Source organism: Pithys albifrons, chromosome 4, assembly GCF_047495875.1.
Source record: "Pithys albifrons albifrons isolate INPA30051 chromosome 4, PitAlb_v1, whole genome shotgun sequence".
In the NCBI taxonomy this organism is placed as follows: Eukaryota; Metazoa; Chordata; class Aves; order Passeriformes; family Thamnophilidae; genus Pithys; species Pithys albifrons.
The window spans coordinates 2,099,345-2,123,795 of NC_092461.1; the positions used below are offsets into that span (position 1 = coordinate 2,099,345).

A 24,451-nucleotide genomic window follows, 5' to 3' on the forward strand; every position below is an offset into this window, starting at 1 on the left:
GGGATGCTGCGGGATGCAGGGGATGCTGCGGGATGCAGGGGATGCTGCGGCGCGGGGGGGAGCGAAAGCGGCGTGTCTGTCCGGACGGTGCGTTCGGCAATAAAGGGGCGGAGCGGCCGTCACTGCCCGTATCCGGTGCCTGTCCGTGTCCCGTGTCTGTCCGGGGGCGGGGCTGCCCCGGTATTTCCCGGCGTTCCCTCAATTCCCGGCGGAAGGTAGGAGCGGTTCCGGGGCGGCAGCGCGGCCATGGCGCGGCGAGGGAAGGTGGCGGTGGCCGCGGGCAAGCGAAGGACTCGGGCTGTGCTCCCCAGCCCGGCCTCTTCCTCCTGCTCCTCCTCGGACGAGGCGGACGAGGCCCCCGAGCAGGTTCCCTTCGGCGTGGCCAGGGAGGCGGCCAAGGCCGAGCGGAGGCTCGTGGGGGAGGCGGCGCGGAGGTGCGGACACAGCCCCGGGCATCTCAGCCCTCGAATGGACATTCGCGAGCACTTCATCCCCTCTACTACCCTTTTACCACCCCTTCATCCCCCCTACTACCCACTTACTGCCCCTTCATCCCTCTTTACTCTCCCCTTACTGCCCCTTCATCCCTCTTTACTCTCCCCTTACTGCCCCTTCATCCCTCTTTACTCTCCCCTTACTGCCCCTTCATCCCTCTTTACTCTCCCCTTACTGCCCCTTCATCCCTCTTTACTCTCCCCTTACTGCCCCTTCATCCCTCTTTACTCTCCCCTTACTGCCCCTTCATCCCTCTTTACTCTCCCCTTACTGCCCCTTCATCCCTCTTTACTCTCCCCTTACTGCCCCTTCATCCCTCTTACTCTCCCCTTACTGCCCCTTCATCCCTCTTGCGGTCCCCCCTTATCTTACCCGTCCTTTATCCCCCCTCCTAATGCCCCCTTATCCCCCTTCTAACTCCCTTCATCTGTCTTGCCCCCCTTTATCCGCTCTCTTACCCCCTTTCATCCTCCCCTTACCCCCCTTCATCCCTCTTTACCTCCCTTCATCCCTCTTTACCCTCCTTCATCCCTCTTTACCCTCCTTCATCCCTCTTTACCCCCCTTCATCCCTCTTTACCCCCGTCATCCCCCTCCACCCTTTTTACCCTCTTCCTTTATCCCTTCTTGCCTCCCCGTATTCCCCCCTTCCTCTGCCCCTATCCCGCTCCCAGCCCGTGTATATCCCTCTCACGGCGCCTCCCTTTCCTTCTCCGCAGGCACCGGGAGCAGCAGAAGGAGAAGCGGCGGCGGCACCAGGAGCTGTTCGCGGAGCAGAAGGTACAGGAATGCTCTCCCTGCTCCCTCCCGGCCCCGGCGGGCGCGGGCTCTGCCCGGCTGACCCTCCTGTCCCCCGCAGAAGCGCAGGCTGCTGCCCGAGGCTGTGCTGCAGGAGCTGCAGGATGTGGCTGCCACCTCTGCACCACCCGCACGGTGAGAGGGGGTTTGGGAATGAGGGCGGGGGCTCAGTGGGCACCTCCCGCCCCTTGAGGTCCTGGGCTGGAAACAACGAAGGAAGCACGAATTGGGATAATAGAAGAGTAACCTGCTGCCTTTTCCTTGCTCCCCAGACCGACTGAATGTGCTCCAGCAGATGACCACGGTATGCTACAGCTTTGCTTTATTAGCACTTCTGATCTCTTAAGAGCTCATTATTCCTGTGCCAGAGCTGCAGTGGGAGCACCCTGGTAAAGACCTTTTGAAAGTCTGAACAGATCAGACAGATTGTGTTTTCCCAAGGAAAAATATCTGAGGAAAAATCCAATGTCACATTTAGTCTAATTCTTAACGGCTTTTACAGAAGGCACTTGTTGTATGGTGGTTTCAGCTGAAATAGTCTGAGGTGTTTAAGGAAATTGTGGGCAGGTGTTACAGCAGAAAAAGCAAGGATTGCCAAAGAGATTTAAATTGTTTAAGTTCTAAAGACTTTTCCTGGAGAGAGTCAAGTTGGCTTCATACTTTGCCTATCAAACTAGAATTTAATAGCATGTGTAAAATATAACTTTTTTTCAAATTCAGAACTACAAAATCAAGATTCTAGAATTTATTGCTGCTGTTTTCATCTGTACTTCAAAGTATTTTACAAAACCCCTTTTATTTAAGCAATTCTCTCATCCATATTTCACAGAATTACATTGCTGGATGGTATAAACTGCTACTTTTTCTTCCTTTTATTTAAAAAAATCTGTTGGCATAACAAAGAGATGAGCTGAAAAAAAGATGAGACTGGAGCTGAGGCTGAACTCCCATTTTTGGGTTACCTGCAGCTGTTGCGTTGCACTGAATTTTTGTCCTGGTTTATTGATGTCAAGCAGGAGGAACGCTGGCCAGCAGTACTTTGAGTTGCTCCCCTGAGCACATTTCCTCCTCTCTCACAGCCTTTCTTACTTCTCAGTGCTTCTGAAAAATGCTTGTTTAATTCCTCTTCCTTTTTCACTTGTCAGTTTTGATTCGTAATGTTTGGGAAATTTTGTTTTCCAGTTACTTCAGATGAAGAACTTGAAGATGAGGCTGAGGAGGAAAAGCAAGGCCAAGCTGAAACGCAGGTGAAGGAAGGCAAGAGAAGCAAGAGTGCCAGGTAGGAGGAGGAGGAGATGATCCAGAGGGTGTCTGTGCCCATGTGGCAGCTTTTGCGTGGAGAATCTGTACCTTCAGGTACTGGAAGGCTGCAGTTGGGTCACCTTAATTGTTTGTGTATGTGTGTGTGTGTGTGTGTATATGTATATATGTATGTACAGACACACACATATGTATATATTAGTGTGTGTATATATATATATGTATATTACAAAATCTGTAACATAAATAATTTGTATATGTTATGTATACATAACTGTTATGAGATAACTGGGCATTCCTATGCACAGCAGTGCACATGATGTTTATGTGCTGCTATAGGGGTGGAGGTTGAGCACTGAATTCCTGCATTTCAATCTTTTTTTACCTTTCCTCTTTATTTCTTTGTCACTGATGTCCCTAGAGAGAAATTGCACTAGCTTCTAATAGGACTAGTTGGAGACTCCCAAGGAACAACTCAGGCACACAGAGGCAATAAGAACAGCTTAAGAGTATTGGTCCCAGTTTTTATTTTTTTAGTACAGCCACCAACCTGATCTCAGCATCAGAAACCAGCACTGGCTGCTGTTGTGCTCAAGGAGCAAAGCTGCCACACTGGTATGTCTTGTTCTGAGTTCTGTAACAATGCTACAGGGATTTGTATCTGTCTTTTTAACTAGGTCAAAAGGAAACTACATGGCTGTGTGCTTAAAAGATCAGAGTTCAACAGGCCTGCACCAACAGCTGGCCCAAGAATTTCTGAAGGCTCAGCTCTATGGGCCACACACCAACCGGGTGCAGGGTGAGCAGTTGGGCTTGGGCGGGCTCTGCATTTAGTCTTGTCTGGCTTAAACTTGGTAATTAACACTCATTTCCATTTCAGCAAATGAATTCTTTTCCCTTGCAAACAAGAAAGACCCAGTTAAAAAAGCTGCAGTTCAGTTTGTGGACAAATCTTGGGGTGAGTATAAAAAGTCAAAGGAGGTGCTATTTTATGCATAGGTAGTTAAAAGTACACTTGAGTAAAACCAGTGTTCCCCTGTCAGAGGGCTGGGGCTTGTGAACCTCTAACTCAAGAATGTGATAGTAAGGGAAGGGCAGCAGGGCATTACAGCCTCAGTGGGTATCATGAGAGGTGTGAGGGGCACAACTTGAAAAAAACCCCTCATTTTTGATACATTAAGAAGCTGTGGGTGCTTGGTGAAATAAATAATTTAATAACTGTTGTTTTAGCCTCCGGTCTCTGAGCTGTTGAAGGTGTTTCATATATGTGAAAAACTTCAAAGCAGAGATACCAAATTCCCAGAACTTCTGTGTTCAGAAATAGCACGTCCTGGAGACAGACTCACACCCACACAGTCTGTGAGGCTCATGGACACCAAGGGCAAAAGTTTCTGATGCTTAAAGCAGGCAGGGTGGTGCAAGCTGGTGCCCCTATGGCCTGTGGAAGGCACCTGGTCTGTGAGAAATACCATAGGAAGTTTATCAGCATTCCAGTTAGTGGTTCTGTTCTGAAATGCTGCAGCAGTCAGTGGATTGCTGCTTCTCTGGCAGAGAGGCAACTAACTAACAGCTATATTTTTTTTTTAAGGTCAAGAAAAAAAGGAAAAAGCAGCAAAGTTTAAGAAACGTTGGATTGCAGCACAGACTAAAAATTGAGTCTGGAGACAACTGATTCAGAAGATGCTGTTCAGGACTTTTACTGAAAATGGTGACAACAGTATTTTTTTCCCCACTTTGCTTTCAGCACTGACCTTCACCACATTGTGGACTGATCAGACTTTCCTGTTCTCTTCCTTCCTCCTTCCAGAAGTTCTTGGGGAAGCTCCAGAGCAGCAGGGCAGTGTTGTAGAACAGCTGGTGTTGGGACCAGGCTTGCTGAGCTGCCTCTATGAGGCAATGCCTTTGCAGAGAATAAAGATGAGTCCTGTTGTACCTACTGTTGGGGGTGCTGCATTTCTTACAGCTGCTGCTTCAGTTACTTGCATCTCTAATAGCAGAATCACTAAGTCAGCTCACATCCTTCCCTGGAGCCCTGTGATTACTGTCAAGCAGTAAGGGATTTTCCTCATCTTCAGGGAGTACTGACTAACCTTCCATCAGTGCCTGGACTCAGCCTTGCTAGAGTCACCCTGTGGCCAAGAACATGGTAAGCCTTTAACTTCCAACAGCTCAGCAGCTGCAAGGAAGTGGTATTCCTGGCTGGAGCAATGAGCTCTCCACTCACAGGTCTACATGGGAACCACTGTTCTAGAACCAAGACAATGTAGCATACCACTCCATGCTACCATGTATGTAGAAGTAAGTTTTTAATGGCTGGTTAATTAATGATATCACTACATTTTATTGCAATATAGTACTATTTAAGCACTTTTAAAAATGCAAGGTGTACAAAGATTAAATTAAGACTGTAAATTGACTAAATATTTGGTTTTTATATAAATAGGTCATAACCACACTGTGTTGACATGTAATACTGTTATAATACAACAGTTAAACTGGTGAGCCTACACAACAGAAGCTGTCTGTAGTTAAACAAGGAAACAAAGTTGAAAAGACCATGTTAAAACAAAAAAACTACTAAGATCAACAGGTTGGGATTGTAAGTAGCAACAAACATATTCACTCAGCTCCTGAGTAATTCAAGTTTTACAGTACACATTAAAAAATATCATTTCTTCCCATCAACACTATATATCCAAACCATTTGCATTTTGCAAATTACACTGATTGAACTATGTAACAATGGGGGTGGAGGTTGGCAAGTCATCCTGCTTGACATTTACATCACCCACATGCTAATACATCCATGTTTTCTAGTCTTCCGTCCCACCACAGGGTAGCAGGATTTTTGGTTTGTTTTGGACAATCGTTTCAAGGATTGGTACTTGTCAATTTGGATGTCTGACGTTACCCAGTGATATTTTCAACTCTTAGTTGTCTAAGAGGTTTAAAGATGGAAATTTTCTCCTAACACTAAGTTAGAAATCATTTGCATCATGCTGTAAACTAGGAAGCAACATAAAGCGACAGACTTGTCCTTAGTACATAATTAAAATTCCAAATTCCAGTCAGCAGAGCTGGTTTACTTTCCACGTTGAAGATGCCACACCACCTTTCAGCCCTCCCAATGCATAGCTAGTGTAGGTAATCCTCCACTGTGGCGAACGCGCAGGAGCCGATGCCCGACCGGGCCATCAGTCCCAGACACTGTGACGCCTGTCCCATGGCCAGGGCAAGCGGTGGTTGCTTTGGCAGATTGTGAGTCTCTGCAAAACAAGCACAGTGGCAGGTAAAAGACATGATTAATTGCAGAGCAAAGCAGTGAAAACTTGAAATTTGAGCTTGCTTATATCACTCTTTTCAAAATGCCTGTGTTTACTTTCAAAGTTTGCTCTTGGAGCAAGACTGAAAATGGCACTTTGTTGCTCCTCCTCTAACTGCCTTCACAAGTACCATTATTGAACAGGCCCACTTATGGTCTGAAAAATAACAGGCAAGCATCACTTACATTAAAGTGGCCCCCAAAACTACCCCTCTCTTCCAAAAAGAGCGTGTCCCAACATTGCTATTCGTTTGCTAGTCACCCAGTGCCAGCAGGGGCACCTGTGTGGGACCAGAAAGGGACACTCCCCACCCAGGTGGGAGCCACCAGGCTGCACCTACCTAGTATTGCACTATTAAGTACAGAGCACACTGGTTCTCGTTGTATGGGGTCCAGCTGATTTCCAACAGGGCTGCTCCAGGGATCGGAATATGCCAGTAAACTGAATGCATCCTGTGGGAAGATGTTTTTTATTACATTTCACAGCTATATCCTGTTAGTGTAAACAAGGAGGATTTTCTTTCTGATTCAGAATCATGAAGGTAACTGTCAGTGCCCATCAATACAGAAGAATAAAATGAAATTGTGACAGGATGTGTTCTGTTTGGAGCAAGCAGTGCTGCTCCCAACAGCAAGGCAAAAGGTAGCAGTATTTTAATAAGTGATGGGATGAGAGAAAACAAACAAAACTGCATGCAGTTCTTTGGCAAGGGAGTTCTTTTCCACAGCAGTCTCAAATCAAGGTAAACTAATTAATACAAACAGTACTAAAAGGAGCACATTTTGGGCATCTCTACCAATCCTCTTGTGGTTCATTTATCATTAGAGACAAAAACAGCACTTCAATTCAAGAGGCCAAATTACATGGTCAGCAGTGAGAGTGCTAAAGTTAATTTCTGGGTTTAATTGTATTACAGCACAGAATTATCTTCCCTGTAATGTGCTGCACAGACAAGACAGGGGACTGTGCTACACCACAGCTGACCAGAACACTGTTCTGAGACACACAGAAAAATAGAATCATAGAATGGATTGGGTTGGAAAAGGCCTGTGAGATCATCAAGTCCAACCCTTGATCCAACTCCAGTCCCTTTACCAGATCATGGCACTCAGTGCCACGGCCAAGCTCAGCTGAAAAACCTCCAGGGATGGGGAATCCACCCCCTCTCTGGGCAGCCCATTCCAATGCCTGAGCACTCTCTCTGCAAAGAATTTTTTTCTGCTCTCCAATTTCCCCTGGCAGAGCTTGAGCCCATCGTGCCCTCTTGCGGAGTGCCTGGGAGAAGAGACCAATCCCCACCTGACTAGAACTTCCCTTCAGGGAGTTAAAACAGAAGAGTAGCCCAGCATGACATGCTGTGGAAAGGTCCTGCTGGGCAGCACAGTTATTCACCTCAACACCACCATTTCGAGACTAAACATACCTTGAGCATTTTCTTATTGACTGTGTTTTTGCCACATTCTCTCCTTAGCTGCTCGCTCATTGCTTGCAGTTCCCTCCCGAAGTGGATCATCCTCTCGATGGCTGCCTGGCTGCCCCCACACAGCTGGCGTCTCAGCTGGCTGGAATCTACTTCTGCAAGAACCACACTGTCAGCACCAGCACCCCCAGAGCCCAGGGCACCCACCTCTGGAGCCAGAGAACCTGCTCTGATCCCAGGGCAGGTGCTGCTCACAGAGCCCCTGGCACCATGTCCTGTACTGAGCACTGAATTGCTCCTCTATAAACATGCAGGAGACTTCATTAACTAACAGAGGCTGTTGGCACGTGCAAGGGTTAATTTAAAACCATGTTCATCTTGCAAGGGTTAATTTAAAACTAACCAGACTAGTGTGGTTAGTTTGGCAGCCTAAAATTTTAGGGGAGTTTAAAAAACAATAAATATCCACACAGTTCTACTTTTTTAATTCTTTGGGATTGCATTTCTAAAGATATGCCAAATCCAGAACTGCTAATTGAGGGCAAAACTTTGTGACCTTCCTGAACAGCCGTGATGGATTCTGCAACAAGACAATCATTTAGACTGTTCATACTCCTTGTAGAATATATTATCTTAATAATTCAGATATTTCAGGCTTCTGTAATCAAGCAGAACACTACAACAGATTTCTTTACTGTTTGCTACAATATTCCCCAATACCAGTGATCTTAAATATATTGATGCAATTTATGAATAGTAAATCAATCCTTGGCTTCTCTGAAAGTTCTGCCTTCTTAAAATTTACAACATATTACGAAAAAGTAATTTATCCATTCCTTGCCTTTTCTCATCAATGGAATCAAGTCTCAAACAAGCATTTTGATGTACACTTGAAATACAAAACCATTCTCCTTTCTGACTTTAACTCCACTATCTAGTGATGTATTTTGACCACTATTTCAAACAAAAATTTTTAAATGGCCACTTTTTTTTCCTTAGATTTAAGCACAGCACCCCTAGAAAATACCTGCCTACTGGACATTACAAAGACAGCCCTCAAGGAATACATAAAAACTTCAAAAAGCAAAAAACCATCAAACTCAAACTGGGGGCAGTAAACAGTGTAGGTGGAGGAACCACATTTCTTTTTTCACAAAGGTTAAGTAACAAAAACTTAATTTAAACAGTATTTTTTGGTGGAAAGCATGAAAAAAATTTGATTTTTTTTTACATTTCCCAAATACAGCTGTTTCCTTAAGCACTAAAAATTAGCACTTTGCATTCTTCAATATAAGAGATTTAGAATTTCTACACTTACTGTGGATCACTAAGATGCCATAAGAACCATTAATGGGAAGAGGGAGAAACAACCTGCCAAGCCAAACCCAGGGGTGATCCCTTCTTCTCAAAGGTACTTCCTTAGAAACTGAGGCTGCTTTCAACAGCCCTGAGTTACCCATTTTCCCTGTTCTCACACTGCTATTGGACCACCTACATCAGTGGTTATAAGATCCACATCTAGTAACAGCAAAACAAACAAACAAAAAATTAAGATTTGAGCTAATAACCCTAAATTTTCAAGTTGGGAAGCATTGCAAGTAAAAACATAACCTTGTTGCCATCACTTAATAAAAATGTAAGAAATATCACTGCAGACCCATTTCTGTGTCACATTCTTCCATTTCGTGATCATGTTTAGAACTACCATTTAGGAAGCCATTGGATGAAGTCTCAGCAACCCCATTGGAGTAGTGATCTGTTTCCATGTCTACATCATTGCTGAAAAGAGAGTCAGAAATAAAATGTAAGTACTCAGGTTATCTTCACAACTTCATCACAGTACTTGTCATCTTGGTTACTGAAAAGCTGCTGTTAAATATTCCCAAGCCACACCACAGTCTCTTCCATAGCAACTGGTGGTACCAAAGTACCATGGAAATTTTAAGACTGTCTCAGTCATTAAAATAGTGTTTTCAGATGCTGAAAAATTAACCATGTCCCCCCCATTGTTCAGAAGGAGTATAAATACACACCAAAAAAGTCTTGTTTGTGCATCTGTACGTACACAGAGCTGGAGAAAGTGCATTGAGAAAACTTACTTAATTCCCACCTTTTTTTAAACACAGCTAAGTCAATACACAGCCTACTTTGAAAATATCATATTTAAGTAACCAGTTCTTCCAAAAATGCCTTGATCTCTTATTTACTCTCAGTGAAATGACAGGGGAAAAACAAAAGAAGAAAAGCCCAAAGCAAATGCTGAGCAGACCAAAACACTGAAGAGACACTCAGAGGCAAATTCAGAGCATTGAAGCTCTCACCAACTTCACAGAACTGCTTTAGAAAATGCCAGCACAGCTTTGCTGACAGTTGCATCCTGGCCTGTTCTATTTTGTCATGGAGAATAACAACCTCAAACCTCTGTCAAGACCAAATTTATTAAATTTAGAAGTTTAATATCTTGCTTCTAAGCAACCAAAAATACTTCAGCTTCCTTTGAGGAAGGAAACCAAAAGGCCTCTCCAACTGAGCAACAGCACAGCCAAGAAACTGTCTTATTCCTGTGAAAAATCTCCCAAGTTGCCTGGATACTGCCAGGCTTTTTGGCAGAGGCAATTGCTGATGCAAACAGAAATCATGAAGTTAAAAAGTAAATTGTTACTCTTACTCTTTTACCCCAATTATCACTATCCAACTGGAATCCTTTTGGTTATCACCACTGCATCATTACACCCTCCATGATACTTTTGGGAATCCAGTTTGGACAACACAGCTGAGTGCTGCTGCATTTCACATCAAATTAGGTTCTGCTACATCTGTGCAATCCAAAGCTTAATATTTGCTGTTTCTGAATAACCACATGAACCCTGGTTAATAAATTTATTTTCTTTCTCTGAATTGAATGTGTTTGCACAAGTGACAGTGACTGGAGTAGGCAAACAATCCTGGTGTATCTGATGAAAGGGAGTCCACACTTCACAGACATCTCAATCAAGTTTACTGTGCAGATACTGCCACAAATGGAGAGTATCTGGGAAACTTTTCATTACCTTCATGCAAAGAGCTTCAGTCAATGTCAGGGGCTTAAATTAAAATCCCAAGTGCCAGAAAGCAGTTAACTTTCACTGTACAGCTTCAAAACTGACCATAAACAGCTATAAGCAAGATAAGTTACTTTTGTCCATTGCATTTCTTTAACCCAACAGGAGAAAACAGCCTATTGAGCCTGAGCCATCAAAATAACACCAAAGCACACCAGAGGGATTCCAAACTGTTGGCCCCTTACACTGTCCTTGGAAAAAAAATCACATCAAATCCCACTGAAAACTCTTCTCTGCAATGCAAGCAAGTGGACAACACAAGCCTTATTAATATAAGTTAGAAGAATCTGAAGTTTATTTACCTGGAATAACTGTTAACCTGCTGTGATCTTGATACATTTATGTTGTTGAGCTCTGGTACATTCAAGCTGGTGGTCGTGTGTTTACTGTGACAGTAAGACTGATGGGCTTTATTTGATATTACTCCATTACTGCAACTACTTTCAAACCCTGAAAGAAAGTTTTAACAATTATAACCATCTAAAAACTTGTAAGTACAATTCTATAAAAGTGTAGTAAGTCCAGTGTAGTTGTTCCTGGTCAGTAAACAGCAGATTTGCCAAACCAACCCAAATGCTTTGCCTCCGTGTTTCTGGTACTTGAACCCTTAAATTTTCTACAGTGCAGAAATTAAGCATTATTTAACAAGTACAAACATGAGAATGTTTTTCAGCTGTACTAACACACCAGTAAAACAGAAACCTGCACCAAGGTAGAATCAGTTTTTATAGAACTGATGCATTGTTTCTGAAAGATCTGAAAATGTTTTCTAGGCCACTCTAATCACTATGGACTGGCAGCAAACATGCACCTTACTAACTGTAATCACATAATTCTTTTGATAAATGTGCAGCAGAATTTGGTGCTGAGTATCTTTTATGTTGCTTTACAACCTCCCTCCTTCACCATGTAATTATTTTAACTGTTAATACTGTGCTTTGCTAAATAAAATCACACCATGCTGGGATGGTCTGGTTAAAATCTCTTCTGACTCTTGTAAAATTTAATCAAGAAACTACTATTTGAAGCAAACATGTAATTGCCAGTTCTATCAAACCAGGAGCTCCCTTGTATATAGAAACAGGGCAGCAGTGATCCTGGTGGCCAGGCCACACTGGCTTCCCACTCCATCCCAGAGAGAAAAATAAGGAAATAAAACACTCCCAATCAGCTCTAGTTTGGATTTAGAAATCAAAGTGAAAGCTGATGGTCTCTGTTATCTCAAAGAGTCTTGTCTGCAAGGATGACATGTTCACATACCATGTGAACATGCTCAGCTTCTCTGCAGGGGTGCTTTGGAAAGCACAGGGATCTCCTCTGAACATTCATGGCTTCCCACTGAAGATTTCCCATCACCTAAATGCTCTAAGAACTCTTTCAGTTGTGCAGAACTGGAATGTGGCTGCCAGCAGAAAGCCTATTCCCTACTCCACCACCAAGTACAGCTCTTGCTAGGTCTTCATCAACACCATAAGAAATGGATCCTATTTACCACTTACTGGATTTAAACCACCTTGCCCAAGCCATAAATTATCGTTAGAAGGACAACACAAATTTATATCAGAACCTTCCATCTCCCAGGGAGAAGCATTTCATAGAAATTGGTGGCAACCCACTTTGCAAACCCACAGTAAAACCAAGAGTACATGCAGAAAACATATAAAACTTTTAGACTGGCCAGGGACTGAAAATCACATAGAATTTGACAGGTGTGGTGTTTCCAAATCTCTGTGGTATAGAACTTACCAGTAAAATGTGTGCTGCTCCCTTTGCCTGTTGCCAAATTGTGAATGTTCATGCCATGGCTGGGACTCATGCTGGGACTACTGAATGGCCTTGGGCTAACAGGGTAACTATCCTGAGACTTTGGACTGTGGCCCCCCAAACACCGCACTTCGCTGTCCGTACCGTTCACCATCTCTATGAACTGCCGCACCCTACACAAAAGGCAAAAAGTTAAGCTAATAAAGCAACTGGCACATTTCAAATTACCAATGATAGCAATGGTTTCAGTTTAGTGTTAAATAAAGAACAAGTCTGACTCGACAAAATGCTGGATGTCAGTAACCCAATCGCCAATGAGCTTTGGAGTGTTCTGCCAAAACCACACAATTGCAAATTTGTGAGGGAGGAGAACAGGAATTATTATCCTTCAAGGACAGAGTTTGTCAGCAAATCCTCGAGGTTTAGAAAATTAAACTGTATTTTCTTGTTTTAACTGTTTTATTGGCAGGGGGAAGGTTATTTCTTGAGAAAGATATGTCGTTATGTTGTCATGTCTGTCATTTGTCTCACAGGAAATGAGAACATAGTTTGACTGTCTGGAACAGCAAAGGGTAACTCTGAACATTAAACATTTGCATTAGAAACCAGTTTGAAAAGCAACCTCATATACAAACCTTCCCCTCAGAGGCTGTGGCTTTCATTTTAGATAAGGAGGTTTTACTATGGACTTTAAGGAAGCTCAGAATTCCTGCTTTATGCTTTAATTGCTCAACAGGCAAAATTTAAAAAGACAGATTGAGAAAAAACACACAACTGACATTATCAAGTGGAGGGTTTCATCAAAACGTTTGCATTTTGTGAATTCTGTGATAAGTCTGGAGTACTACCCTGTGAATTCTGTTCAGCACTTGAGCATGACAGACTTCAAACACATTCCAAGTTACTTAACTGAACATGAAACTAAAGTGCTTTGTTCTTACAGGAGATAACAGATTTTTTTCCACATTCAAACACTGCAATGTGATACAAAATTCTGGAGGAACAGCACAGCTGGCAAGTGAAAATGCCAGAATGAAGGTGACTATTGTGTGCCTGGGAAGTCAAGAGAACTCTTTGGGATTATGGAATTTCCACAGCTTTAGCCAGAGGTTTCTGGTAAAGTGACATGGAATGAAACACCTCGTTTAAACTGATCTTTAAAGTCAGTCACCCCTTTGGAGGAACAGACCAACTTAGACCAACGGGATTCTCAACCTTGTTGATGTGATACTGTATCAGTTTTCATTTTAAGTTTTACTTGACGCCCAAATGGATTAAAATTGATTTTAAAAAACTACAAAACAGCTCTAGAGAGCAAGTCTACAGGGAGATGTGAATTATGCTGCAAACCAGGACCTTGGTGACAAAACCTAGTTAAACATGTAGCAAATAAGAAGAGCATAAAAAAGTGAAATATACACATTTTCTAAAAAGCACTGCTTAACTTCGTTTAAATTTCTGTGAAAGCTTTAAATGAGTAACTGTCTTGTCTCAGAAGGTACTGTGCCATCTATAAACACACATCTGTATAATTTGAAGACTCACTTTAATGCAAATAAGAGATTAGGATTTCTTTCTAGTAAACTTGGATACAACTGTTGTGTTGTTTCAATGGCTTCTCCCATTCTTCCTGCTAAAACCAATTTCTGAATTCCTGTTCACCAAAAAACAAATAAGAGATTAGGATTTTTTTCTAGTAAACTTGGATACAGCTGTTATGTTGTTTCAATGGGTTCTCCATTCATCCTGCCAAAACCAATTTCTGAATTTCTGTTCACCAAAACCAACATCAGTTAAATGGACAGCTTATGGATTAATACACGTAACATTAATGATTAAAAGACAGTGCAACCATCAATCAACAAGATTTTTTTCCTCTTAGAAAAAAATAGTATAAAGAAAGATCATGCTTCCTTAAAATGTTCAACAGGAAAATTTAGGAGCTGCAATCCACCTACATAGATCTAAATGAGAACTCAGTATATTTATTGCCAGCATCCAACTGCTTTGTAGTCAGATCGTGCACTTAGAGCTAGAATAGGATTGCAGACACTCTGCAATTCATTTCTCATTTTCACAACTTCATAAATAAGCACATACCAAACTAGAGTCACTCAAGAACATCCACATTGCACCCCACTCCCACAGGTTTGGTTTTGACTAAGAAAAACAAAAATTTAGTCTCCCTCACCTACAACAAGACATATTTCCCATCAGGTTACAGAGGAGTAAAGGTTTTCACAACAGTCCCTTCTGCAGCTGTAACTTGGCACAAGCTGCAAACAGCCTCACAGCTCTGTCCACCAACAGAGAAACTGATCCAAACGAAAAACAGCCCCAAAACTGGGAGGTATTTCAAGCAGAGCAGTTTCCCCATGTGGAATGTTGTGCAGTCATTCATAGAGCAGGGATTTAAATGGACCAGGAAGGCACTGCTTAGTCAGGCTGCCCAACAGCCCTGCCATGGCAAGTTAGAACTGAACTGCTGTTGGCTCTCCTTGTAAGCAGGAAAACTCAAGTTTAACTGATAAAACATTCTCTGAACTCAGTCTCTTGTCACAGTTAAGATAAAAGTCTAAACATTTGACAAAACTGAGTTTTACATTCCTGTTTGTGACTGACCATTAGCTCTCACAAACACTCATTTAGAGACACTACACACATTTCTTTGACAGATCACAATCTTCCATTCATGAGAAAAGAGAACAGGTAATTTACCACATTCTGGTACATCAAACACATTCCAAAGTGTTACTGCACAAATTTTTCCTAACCAGCAGTTCATACTCGTGTAACTTTGTATGACAGCAAAGAGCTGTATTACAGAGCAGTGCTGCAAGGGAATTCTACAATGATGCTTAAGAAAAAGCTTAATGTAATATTTAAGGGAGGAAAAAAGGGATGCAACGTGCTTTCCAGCCTTACTTTGTCTGTTCTTAATGGAAGCTAATTCTTCTAGCACAGTCTGGTCTGTGGATCTGGCGAATGCCTCTGCTGTTGCACAGTATCCATGGTGAACTAAGTAAGATGATACCATTCTAAAAATAAACAAAAACAAAACCCAAAAGCCCTCATTAAATACAGGTAAGAAACCAAGAACTTCTGAATGTAAAAAACCTTCTCTAAAAAAAGGTGACGGAATTAAAGAATTCTACTTGAAATTCAGAGATCTCTGTATAAGTCAGACAAAATAATCCATTTAAGAGTCAGTATCTTCTTCAAAACTGGAGAGAAAACTAATTTTAAAAATATAATCAATGGATAACTGTATTATGATGGATTTTAATAAAAATGATTCATCACCAGTAGGGTCAGTTCAAATATTAACTGTTAATTAAGTTTCTTTTTTTGCTCACTACATATGCTGAAGTGAAATTTCTGCACAGCTTTTGTTTTCACTGAAAAAATAAAAAAGTGCAAAGTCACAAGCACATTTTCCCAAGAAACATAATGAGGCACAACTTAACCTGGCATGAGAATACACAGGGAAACCTCCAGAGCCAGATAATTGAAACTGCCCATTACAACAATGGCAACTTTTCTGAACTCTCCAATCCATACTTGATAGATCAAGTCAGAACAGAAGCCTTAAAGTTATTGTTATAAACTCCAAATTAATGACAAAGACAACTCTTACATAAAATCTATTCATGCCCCACTTTACACTGTTATCAAACCTGCAAACAAAACTATTTGTACTAGTTCTTAATACTATCATTTTTTTGCACAAGACAATAGATAGTTTTAAAGACCTCTGAAATCATGCAATTAACCTTTTTTTTAAATGAACAATAATCAAAGTCTTACTTCTGAATCATTGTTTGCCACTCTCCTTCCCGATCTCCTATTGGAAATCTGTCAATTTGTGCTTGAATTTTGGTTCTCCATTCTCTCATATAATCTTCAATATCAAACACAAACGGGTGTTGTCCAAAATTAGCATCCACAACCTCTCCTGGTGTTTGAAGCCCTACTGTAGGGTACAAGTTTGGCTGCAAGAAATTTTGTAATTAGTTTTTTCCTCTTATTCTAAATTCCCCACTTTCTGTTTGTTTGGTTGGTTTTGTTGGGGTTTTTGTTTTGTTTTCTTTTTTTTTTTTTAACATTTCTGTAACAATGTCCCCACTGCTACAGGTAGAGTGAAGAACAAAATACCTCTGGACCAGCAGCAAAAGCAACTTCTGCCAATACAGCAATACAAGAACTGATTAATTTTACTCCCAGTGGTCATATTTTTTTTCAGCTCAAAATAAGGAAGTTTTACTCATCATTCTAGTTAGAAAATGCACTTTTTAAACTATGCTAAAGTTTATAACTTTTGGTTTCAATTTTACTAAATATTAAATAACAACTTTTTTATTATTAAATTTTAAAGAGCAGTTTTTTTCTTTTAAAAAGAGAACAAAAATTAAACTTACAAAGTGGGCCATTTTCCTTTTGGGGTGAAATAGTTAAAACATCGCTGAATTTTAGTGGTAAGAACTGACAGGATAGAAAACTCAATAGCCTCAAAGTCCAAGTGTGGCATCTAAAAGGAACTGTAACAGTGCATTGAAGTTCTCGTGAATTCCTGGACTTACATCTAGAAAAAGACTTTAAAGCATTTATTGTTGTCTCAGTTTTATTTTCTGCTTAAAGATTAGGTCTCTGTGCAAACCTGAAACATGAAGTAAAATCTGCCTGTTGGGATTAAGGTAATTATTCTTAAATGCAACAAGCACCTCAGCAGTGGCAATGCAAACAAGTGGGTGAAGGGGGGTTTGTTCTGAAGGTCTTTTTTTTTCAATTTGCTTTTAAAAATTATTTATAAATATACCTGCATTGTATTTACACTGCAGACAATGGTGGTACAGTATAATGATATGCTGATATACAGAACCATATAATAAATAAATCAGTTATCAGTAAGAAGTTTTCAATATGCAGGTGAAATAAAAGAAAAATAGTTTTTCCAAACCAAAGCCAAGCCAATCCTGCCTCTATTTTCACACATACACCTTTCTTTTATTTTTAATAAACGTTGCTCATAGTGTTCCCTACTCTAGTCTAATCAACAGAGCAGAAATATTAAATCTTTTAATGAGATGCAAACAACAGATTCTAATGAGGAGGGTCCAGCTTCATGTTTCAGATGGTGGTGCCAGTTTTCCTGGGCTGGACTCCCAAAGATCCTGCTGGCATCCCAAAGGTCCAGGACAGTGGTGGTGGCCTCCTACACAAAGCACTCAACCCTTGGCAGGACTGAGAGGTTCCTTGGGTTATTACTGACTTCATTTTTCCTTAATATCTGTCCCTGCCTCCCAAGGCCTCAGCCTGGAGTGGGTGGCCAGAGGGATGAGCATCACACACTGCACCTTAACCACATTAAAACAGAAATGAAGTGGGTGAGAAAAAAAAAGAAAATAAGTGCAGTATCATTCCTGTATCAGCAGCATAAGGGAACACAGACCAATTGTAAGGAAAGGACAATTTAATTGACACAAAAGCTACAAGACTTCAGATATGTGCAGCTTTCTTAAATATATATATATATATATTTGATCTTCTGAAGCAAAGATTTTGAAAATGAGGCACCAAGCAGGAGTTGCAGTGACCATGCCTGAAGTAGCCACACACTGTGATGGTGCTGAATACACTTTGACTTTTATGTAAGGCCTGAATGTGTCCAAGTCTGTAATAACTACTTGCATGTGTTATTTTCTGCTAAAACTTCCATTAGAACTGTCTGAAGAGGAAAACCCCCTATAAGGATTGGTGTAAAACTAAAATCCTTTCTGCTTCAATTAACAAATCAGCACTGAAGTGATGATGAGAAATATCTGGTATTTCCTTAGGTAAGAAGATTATTACTGTATTTCCAAGAAGCATAAGGAAAATGCTACTTTGAGCTGAAACATCTGTTTATGGTACAAAGGAAAACTGTTTGAAAATGCACTTTATCTTACCGGTAAATCTGTGAAAGCGATGCCTGGAAAGAAGAAAAAATTAAGATTAATTTCCATGTGTTTGGATTCTAGCCTCATTTTCTTAAGTTTGTATGTTCAGAAAACTCACCCAAAATCACCTCTGAAATAAGTACAGTGAAATCCACAATGCTTGGGTACGACCCAGAGTAATAAAGTTGGCAAAAAGTAACTTTTGTTCAAAAAATACTCAATTTGCCCTTAATTTTTTCAAAATAGGGCATAAGATTTATACAGATTAGAAAGTAAGGAAATTCTATCTACATATTAAATTTAAGGAGAAGGGTAAGAATATCTGGAGATACTTTTTCACTGGCAGGTCTTGATGCTGTGACATCAAAATTTAATGGTGTCTCTTCTTGATTGCCATTACTTTTCTTCATAACTACTCTTGATTTTTACCCAAGCAGCACATGCCTGTGATACTCCAAAGCAGCCTGGTAAATATTGCACTCTAATCCAGCCCAGCATGTTTTTGTTTTCAAACAGAAGAGCTTAATATGTTGTTACATAATTACAAGCATCCATCCACCCTAAAACCAAGGGAGTGATTTTGCTGTCTCAGGATTAGAGAAACATCTGACCTCTGAACACTTTAGGAACTTCAGGCAATTTCAGGGGGTGGGAAGCTTCCAGTTAAAAAAATGAGTATCAGGAATTTCCTTCTGATAGCCAAATAATAACAGTATTTCATAATTTCCTTTATTGTTCCAAGTATTTCTTATTTTCTTCTTACAAATGTGTAGTTATTCCAATCAGCTTATTCCTTCAAACTCTCATTTATTTCGTACCATTGTCTTCAAATTTAGTATGAAAACAAAGCTTTTAACCTCTTTGTCCTAATTTCCACCCCTGTTTTCAATCTCCATTCTTCACCAAGATGTCAAATCTCAAGAGCAACTGAATTCCTCACTCCCATCTTCGAGACAAAAGGCTGACACACAGAGTCAATCTGTTTCCTTCCATCACATCTCAAAGCTATAATTTTATTTATTACTGGTTCTCACCCTAACTTTTTCTAAGCTATTCCCACTTTCTCTGTTTGGCACATTTTGACATCCAACCCTCTCTTTTCCAGAACAGCCCTGGCTTAGGCATGACAGATAAATGAGAGATGTGCAGGTGTTGGGCTTTCTGAAGGGGTTGGTTTGGGAGTTTTTCTTCAACCCAGGATTACAAACTTGCATGAAAATTGCTTAGCCCTTTTTGTAACAGAGATTTCCTACACTCTAGACCACATCTGTGGCCCAGAGGAAACATATAAATGTCCTCCAAGTCATGATCATATAGGAATTCTGGACAACTAACAACTCAGCAAGGCAGCCAGAATTTCTGATTTCTTTTTCCACTCAACACAGAATCAATTTTCCTCTGTCAGAAATTCAAGCCAGCAAAGCCCACAACAGCAGAAAAGCTGCCAGGTTTCCTCCTGAAATCCATGAAGTCTTTGTCAGGCTCTGCCTATGACAGATGACATTTTATTAGCCCCTCCTCACCTCTGCCATTCTGTTCTCCTGTAAAAACAGATTGTCAGCACTTGCAATGTTGTTTCACCTTTGGCCTAATCAGTCTGTTTTAAGTCTGCCACTGAAAAAGAGGGTCCTGCTCTTCCCTTCTTGGCTCCCTCATGTGTGTGACCACCACGGTAGGCAGAAAAGTAGTGTCTCTTCAGTAGATCAACTGCCCCAACCTGCAGCCTCACTGTGATGGCTTCAAAAGGGGAATAAATAACATGACCTTTCTCAGCTTTAACCCAGTGAAAGATCAGGGCAAACAGGGGCTTTTTATCTTCCATTTGAACAAATCCTGCAGTAAGGCCAAATGAAACAACCACACACTGCTTGGTTCAAGTGCCCCAGGAGTTCAGAGACAGAGTTCAGTTCCTTCATTTAGAAGGAACATAAATCACAAAGAAACAGAATCCCAGAAGTGATTCCTTGGGACTGATCTCAAGAGACACCTGAGCCCTGCCATGGGAAGGGGCAGGAAAACTCCAAAGGGAGATGTGTTTGCTCAGGGCCTGAGCAGACAAACTGGCAGTCTTGTTCAGAGAGACCAGGAAAAGAATTTAAACCATGTCCACCCCCTTCCTACTTTCCAAACCTTCTTCATGTTTGCCAGCATGAGAAAACAGAACAGTGACTTCAAGATTACCTACCTCAATAACTTCTTATTTCAAGTTACCTCCTCTTTTCCTTATCACATTTTACCCAGGACAAAACCCTTACTGTTCTTTGAGCTTTATCCCTTCGAAATTCCAATTGCACTCAGCACAATTTCAGGATTTCTTCCCAAGCCCCACTCTCCCCTAAAAGCTGTAGATTTTTTTTTGCTTTATCTTTACTCATTAAATTGCATTGAGTAACTGAAGGAGATATTCCACCGAAATTTTTAACTCCTGACATCTTCAAGCTCAAAAATAATTGCAGTGTTGGGTAATACTACAATTTACCAAAAGAATTTAATGGACTTAATTTTAGCACAACTTGTACAATTTATGGCTTTAGCACAACTATGAATGACTCTAAATTGGGCATCCAAAAGACACTGTTCTCTGACATGTACTCAGAATAACACCCAGTGTAAGGTTCTAGAGAAATCCAGGAGTTCCCCATACAGAAGTAATTGAATTTAGCTATATCCACCACCCTCATTATCTATCACCTTATAAACATCAAGCATTATTTGTGGATTTAGCAGGTGAGTTCATTAATGCAGACCCTGTGGAATGAGATGCTGTATAAGCAAATCCTCCCCAGTTCACAAGCAACGGTAGTGCCAGTGGCACACAAGAAATTATTCCTCCCAATTCTTTAATTACTCCATCGATTATCAAATTATAAGAACAACTCAAACACTTTGTTCCTGATGTGAAGAGAGTTTCACACTGACAAGAGACTCAAAGGCATAACGTTATCACTACAGGCAGTGCCTGTCCCTACCCAGGCTGTGCCCGTTCTTGGTGTAGAAACAGGTGTTGTTGATAAGGTTGACACAACATCCAATGACATCGCCCGTCGTGAACGTTGGCCCGTAGGGTTGTCCAGTTCCAGAGGAACAGAACGAGTGTCCATCATCTCCATGGTAACCATAGGAATGTTTATCCCAACCTAGAGAACAAAAGCATTTGCAATTGATTCGCTTCTTTTATTATCAGAGACTATGCAAAGATTAGTCAAACCAGGTTAATATGGTTAATTATTATGCTCAGCTTTCTGAGATTTCTTATCTAAGAAATTTAAAAAAAATGACAACTTCTTTTATCAAAATGGCTGAACAAGTAATTCTGTTTGCAGCATGTAACAGATAATGCAAATTCAGATAACACACTTTTCTCTTTAAATGAATGTACAAAACTACCAACACTGAAAATATAATCAGCTACAACGCTGAAATCTGAAAAGCTGTATATATAGAGAGAGAAAGCTGACATGTCCCAGCAAAGCAGAGAAGATTCCCCTGTTCTCCCTTTTATTTTGCAAAACTATTGCTACCATATGTCATATCAGATCCTTCCTGGCCCAAACCCAAACACAGGTCTCTGGGGGAGCACATCTACTCCTGCTCATGCTCAGTGACTACTCAGGAGCAGCGTCTGCACAACAGCAGAATCTCTTGACTAAAGTGGCACTATCTGTTCTGCCCCTAAAAATAAATTGAAAGAAAAAAAATTATCACTACAGGTGAAAGTCACAGCCAGGAGCAAATCATTATTTATGCAAATGTGGTGCTGATTTTGCTGGTGAAGAAGCTGCAGAACCTCTAAGAAGCTTCATATTGTTACATACTCAGTGAAATTCACAGCAAGTAATTTTAGTCTGTTCTCACTTAAAAAATACCTGTCTACACTCTCTGCAATTCAACACTGAACTTCTTTTGTCAAGCTGCTGCCTAAGAGGTTAATTTGAAAGCATTTCCCACACTTAGACCCTTCATCTGTATCATCAGTAGCTTCAGCTGGTACAATGTTAAGCACCTCTCAGTAAATTAAAGATTCCAATTATTGCAGTTACTTTGATTAGTAATATCTTTGATAATTATTTAAAATGCACCCTAAATTATACTCAAAAATAATCCATCACCCTTAGGTGGGCTCACAGTGTAACTGGGACTGCTGTGATCATAAGAATCTCTATCAGAACATTTGGGTAAAAAAGTGACAATGCAATGCAGGTCAACTCAACATAATTTTATACTTTGACAATTTAAAAATGTTGGTTGGTTTTCATTTTAGGGTGGGTATTTTTAATACATTTAAAGATCCATTAGAAAACCCCAACATGTACACATAGAGAAAACTGCTGTAAATATTATACAGAGATAATGCAGGCAACTGTTAACAAGACTGTCCCTGACCATGCAAGTCAATGGAAGAGTCAAAACTTAAAATTAGGCCACACTATTAAGTTTGGAAAGGTAATGGTACAGAGAAGGACAGTAGAAGAGCTCCCTCCATGTCTGCCAGAAAGTTTTTATCACAGCAGCTCATTTTTTATTGCTAGAAATCCAGTTTACTGAGCATGGAAATCCATAGCTTCGTTTTTAGCAGGAAACATGATGAAAAATCTAAAATCTATTTGCTAAAAAGTATCTGCATAATGTAATAAATAACATTAAGAGTTGAGGGAAGTAGTACAGGAGTAAGGTACAGTAAATGTTAAGGTTTTTACTGCAAGTGTTACACAGCTCCAGTAACAGATACAACACTGAGGTGTCACAGCACACTCTGCTCACCAAAACCTCCCCACCAAGGGGAAGCAAATTTTAAAACACCCAGTGAACCTTTGTAAGGAACTGAGACATACCTGGGAGTCTGTTCATGTTCACACCCTGTGCCGAGAGCCCAATTCCCATGTAACTAAAAATGAAAGAACAAAAGAAATGTGGTTTTTCTCTTACAAAAATACATTTGGATGTGGGGCACTGCCCCAAAACATTGTGCTGACTAATTATACACCAGTTAAGCTGCTGAGAGGTCGTGTCATAGCAAAGGAGCTGAAAAGCAATTCCTGGCATAGATGGTTTAGTAATACAGGTTGATTCTGTCTGTGCAGGAGGTTAAGGACAATTTTCTCCTCTTTGCAGCATCCTGGGTTATCAGTGCAGAATCCTGGGATTAGCTGTAATATTTGAAGTACAAAGCAAGCCAAAGGCCATCCCTTGTCTTGAAAGCAGGGGTAAAACCATACACATCCCAACTTGGGAAGCTTCAACATACCTAATGATGCTTTGCAGATAATCTGGAGGGAGTAATTTTATAAAATACATGCAAAGTTGTGCACTATTTCAGTATCAAAATGCATCTTTGCACAGCACTGAGGAAAAGATCACACTGAAACATTAAAGGCCAGGGTAATAGAGCAGAATGTCATCTTTAGAAATGTACCAGCAATGGTACTTAGCTGCTGGCAACCTGATGGCAAAATAGGGGGGGGAAATATTTCTACTACTCCAACCAGTAATCTGAAGTCTAAACAAGTTGTTGCTAGGTCAATAAAGTCCAAAAGTCAGCTTTACAAAAGATGGTTTCAATAATGTCCAGTACATTTGTTAACAATTCAGTAGCAAATACTGGAAAGTTGAAATGAAGAATTTCCACTCCCACCAAATAACACTATTAGAAGTTTGCAAAATCAAATTTGCTTATTTCTTAAGCAAAACTAATGTGATGACCAAGACAACAGGAACACAAAAAGAGAAACAGCAAAATGAAAAGCTTTCACCTTCCCCCTTGCCCTTAAAAAACCAGCTCCTCCAGATCAGCTAAAGAAAGAATCACCTAAACCTCACATTTCCTGGTTATCAAAACATTCAAAGCATTCTGACACTAGTTCACATCAGTGGCATAAATCTGCCACAAAATAATAAACTGTAGGAAAACAAAATATTCACCCATGGCAATCAGAGAATAGTTTAAGTCAACAAACACGACCTTTGTATTTCCATCTCATAAAATGCAATTTTTAAGCAACTATTCCACAGGGAAGTACAGGTTGATCTGCTATTTTAAATACACTTCACACAGAGTGAAATGGAGCAGGGAATCTCAGAAGGGATGGGTTTAATTCTGTGCTGGGCTTTCTGCTTTTTCTGTGGGGCACTTCAACAATCACCTTCCCTGCTTTTGTGTTTGAAAAAAATCTCTGCTCTGATAATTTCTAATGTACAGTTACCATCTTCCTCTCCCTCCAGCATGGAATGGAAATTCAGAACCACATGTGGTAGATACAACATTTAGACACACTGAAGGGCTGAAACAAAGGGCAATAAACAAAAGGATTATTAGTCTTTGCTGCATTGCTAATTATGTTACTGAGGCACCACTGCA

At 40.7% G+C, this 24,451-nt stretch overlaps 2 protein-coding genes across 5 annotated transcripts in view; one reads left to right on the top strand and one right to left on the bottom strand.

Moving 5' to 3' along the window:
- Nucleotides 1-155: 155 nt before the first annotated feature.
- Nucleotides 156-4,489, top strand: NOL7 (nucleolar protein 7). 2 transcript variants are annotated; one of them, XR_011697653.1, is made up of 9 exons: nucleotides 156-434; nucleotides 1,214-1,274; nucleotides 1,354-1,427; nucleotides 1,565-1,596; nucleotides 2,475-2,571; nucleotides 3,230-3,351; nucleotides 3,433-3,510; nucleotides 4,141-4,260; nucleotides 4,360-4,489. XR_011697653.1 is itself a non-coding variant. In XM_071553206.1 (8 exons), the coding sequence occupies exons 1-8, from the start codon at nucleotides 247-249 to the stop codon at nucleotides 4,206-4,208; spliced, it is 720 nt and encodes a 239-aa protein (XP_071409307.1). In that variant the 5' UTR covers nucleotides 156-246; the 3' UTR covers nucleotides 4,209-4,489. The 2 variants fall into 2 exon arrangements, 1 of the variants encoding a protein (XP_071409307.1); XM_071553206.1 differs by having other exon boundaries at nucleotides 4,141-4,489.
- RANBP9 (RAN binding protein 9) overlaps nucleotides 4,225-24,451 on the bottom strand; it is a 40,555-nt gene continuing 20,328 nt past the window's right edge. The window contains exons 3-14 of one of the 3 annotated variants that reach the window (XM_071553198.1): nucleotides 22,929-22,981; nucleotides 21,066-21,233; nucleotides 18,106-18,128; nucleotides 15,968-16,152; nucleotides 15,086-15,198; nucleotides 13,706-13,814; nucleotides 12,143-12,333; nucleotides 10,699-10,846; nucleotides 9,001-9,074; nucleotides 7,299-7,450; nucleotides 6,216-6,327; nucleotides 4,225-5,818 (exon numbers count right to left, since the gene is read on the bottom strand). In XM_071553198.1, coding sequence (XP_071409299.1) covers nucleotides 5,688-5,818; nucleotides 6,216-6,327; nucleotides 7,299-7,450; nucleotides 9,001-9,074; nucleotides 10,699-10,846; nucleotides 12,143-12,333; nucleotides 13,706-13,814; nucleotides 15,086-15,198; nucleotides 15,968-16,152; nucleotides 18,106-18,128; nucleotides 21,066-21,233; nucleotides 22,929-22,981 — 1,459 coding nt within the window. In that variant the 3' untranslated portion in view covers nucleotides 4,225-5,687. Of the gene's footprint in view, nucleotides 5,819-6,215; nucleotides 6,328-7,298; nucleotides 7,451-8,906; nucleotides 9,075-10,698; nucleotides 10,847-12,142; nucleotides 12,334-13,705; nucleotides 13,815-15,085; nucleotides 15,199-15,967; nucleotides 16,153-18,105; nucleotides 18,129-21,065; nucleotides 21,234-22,928; nucleotides 22,982-24,451 lie in introns of those variants that run through there. The other 2 variants (XM_071553197.1, XM_071553199.1) reach the window with 2 other exon arrangements.

Bases quoted from the DNA above. Each gene is read 5' to 3' on its own strand.
- NOL7 (XM_071553206.1), top strand. From the start codon at position 247: ATGGCGCGGCGAGGGAAGGTGGCGGTGGCCGCGGGCAAGCGAAGGACT. The intron at 3,352-3,432 runs GTGAGCAGTTGG...TTTCCATTTCAG, and splicing joins ACACACCAACCGGGTGCAGG to CAAATGAATTCTTTTCCCTT. The intron at 3,511-4,140 runs GTGAGTATAAAA...TTTTTTTTTAAG, and splicing joins GTTTGTGGACAAATCTTGGG to GTCAAGAAAAAAAGGAAAAA.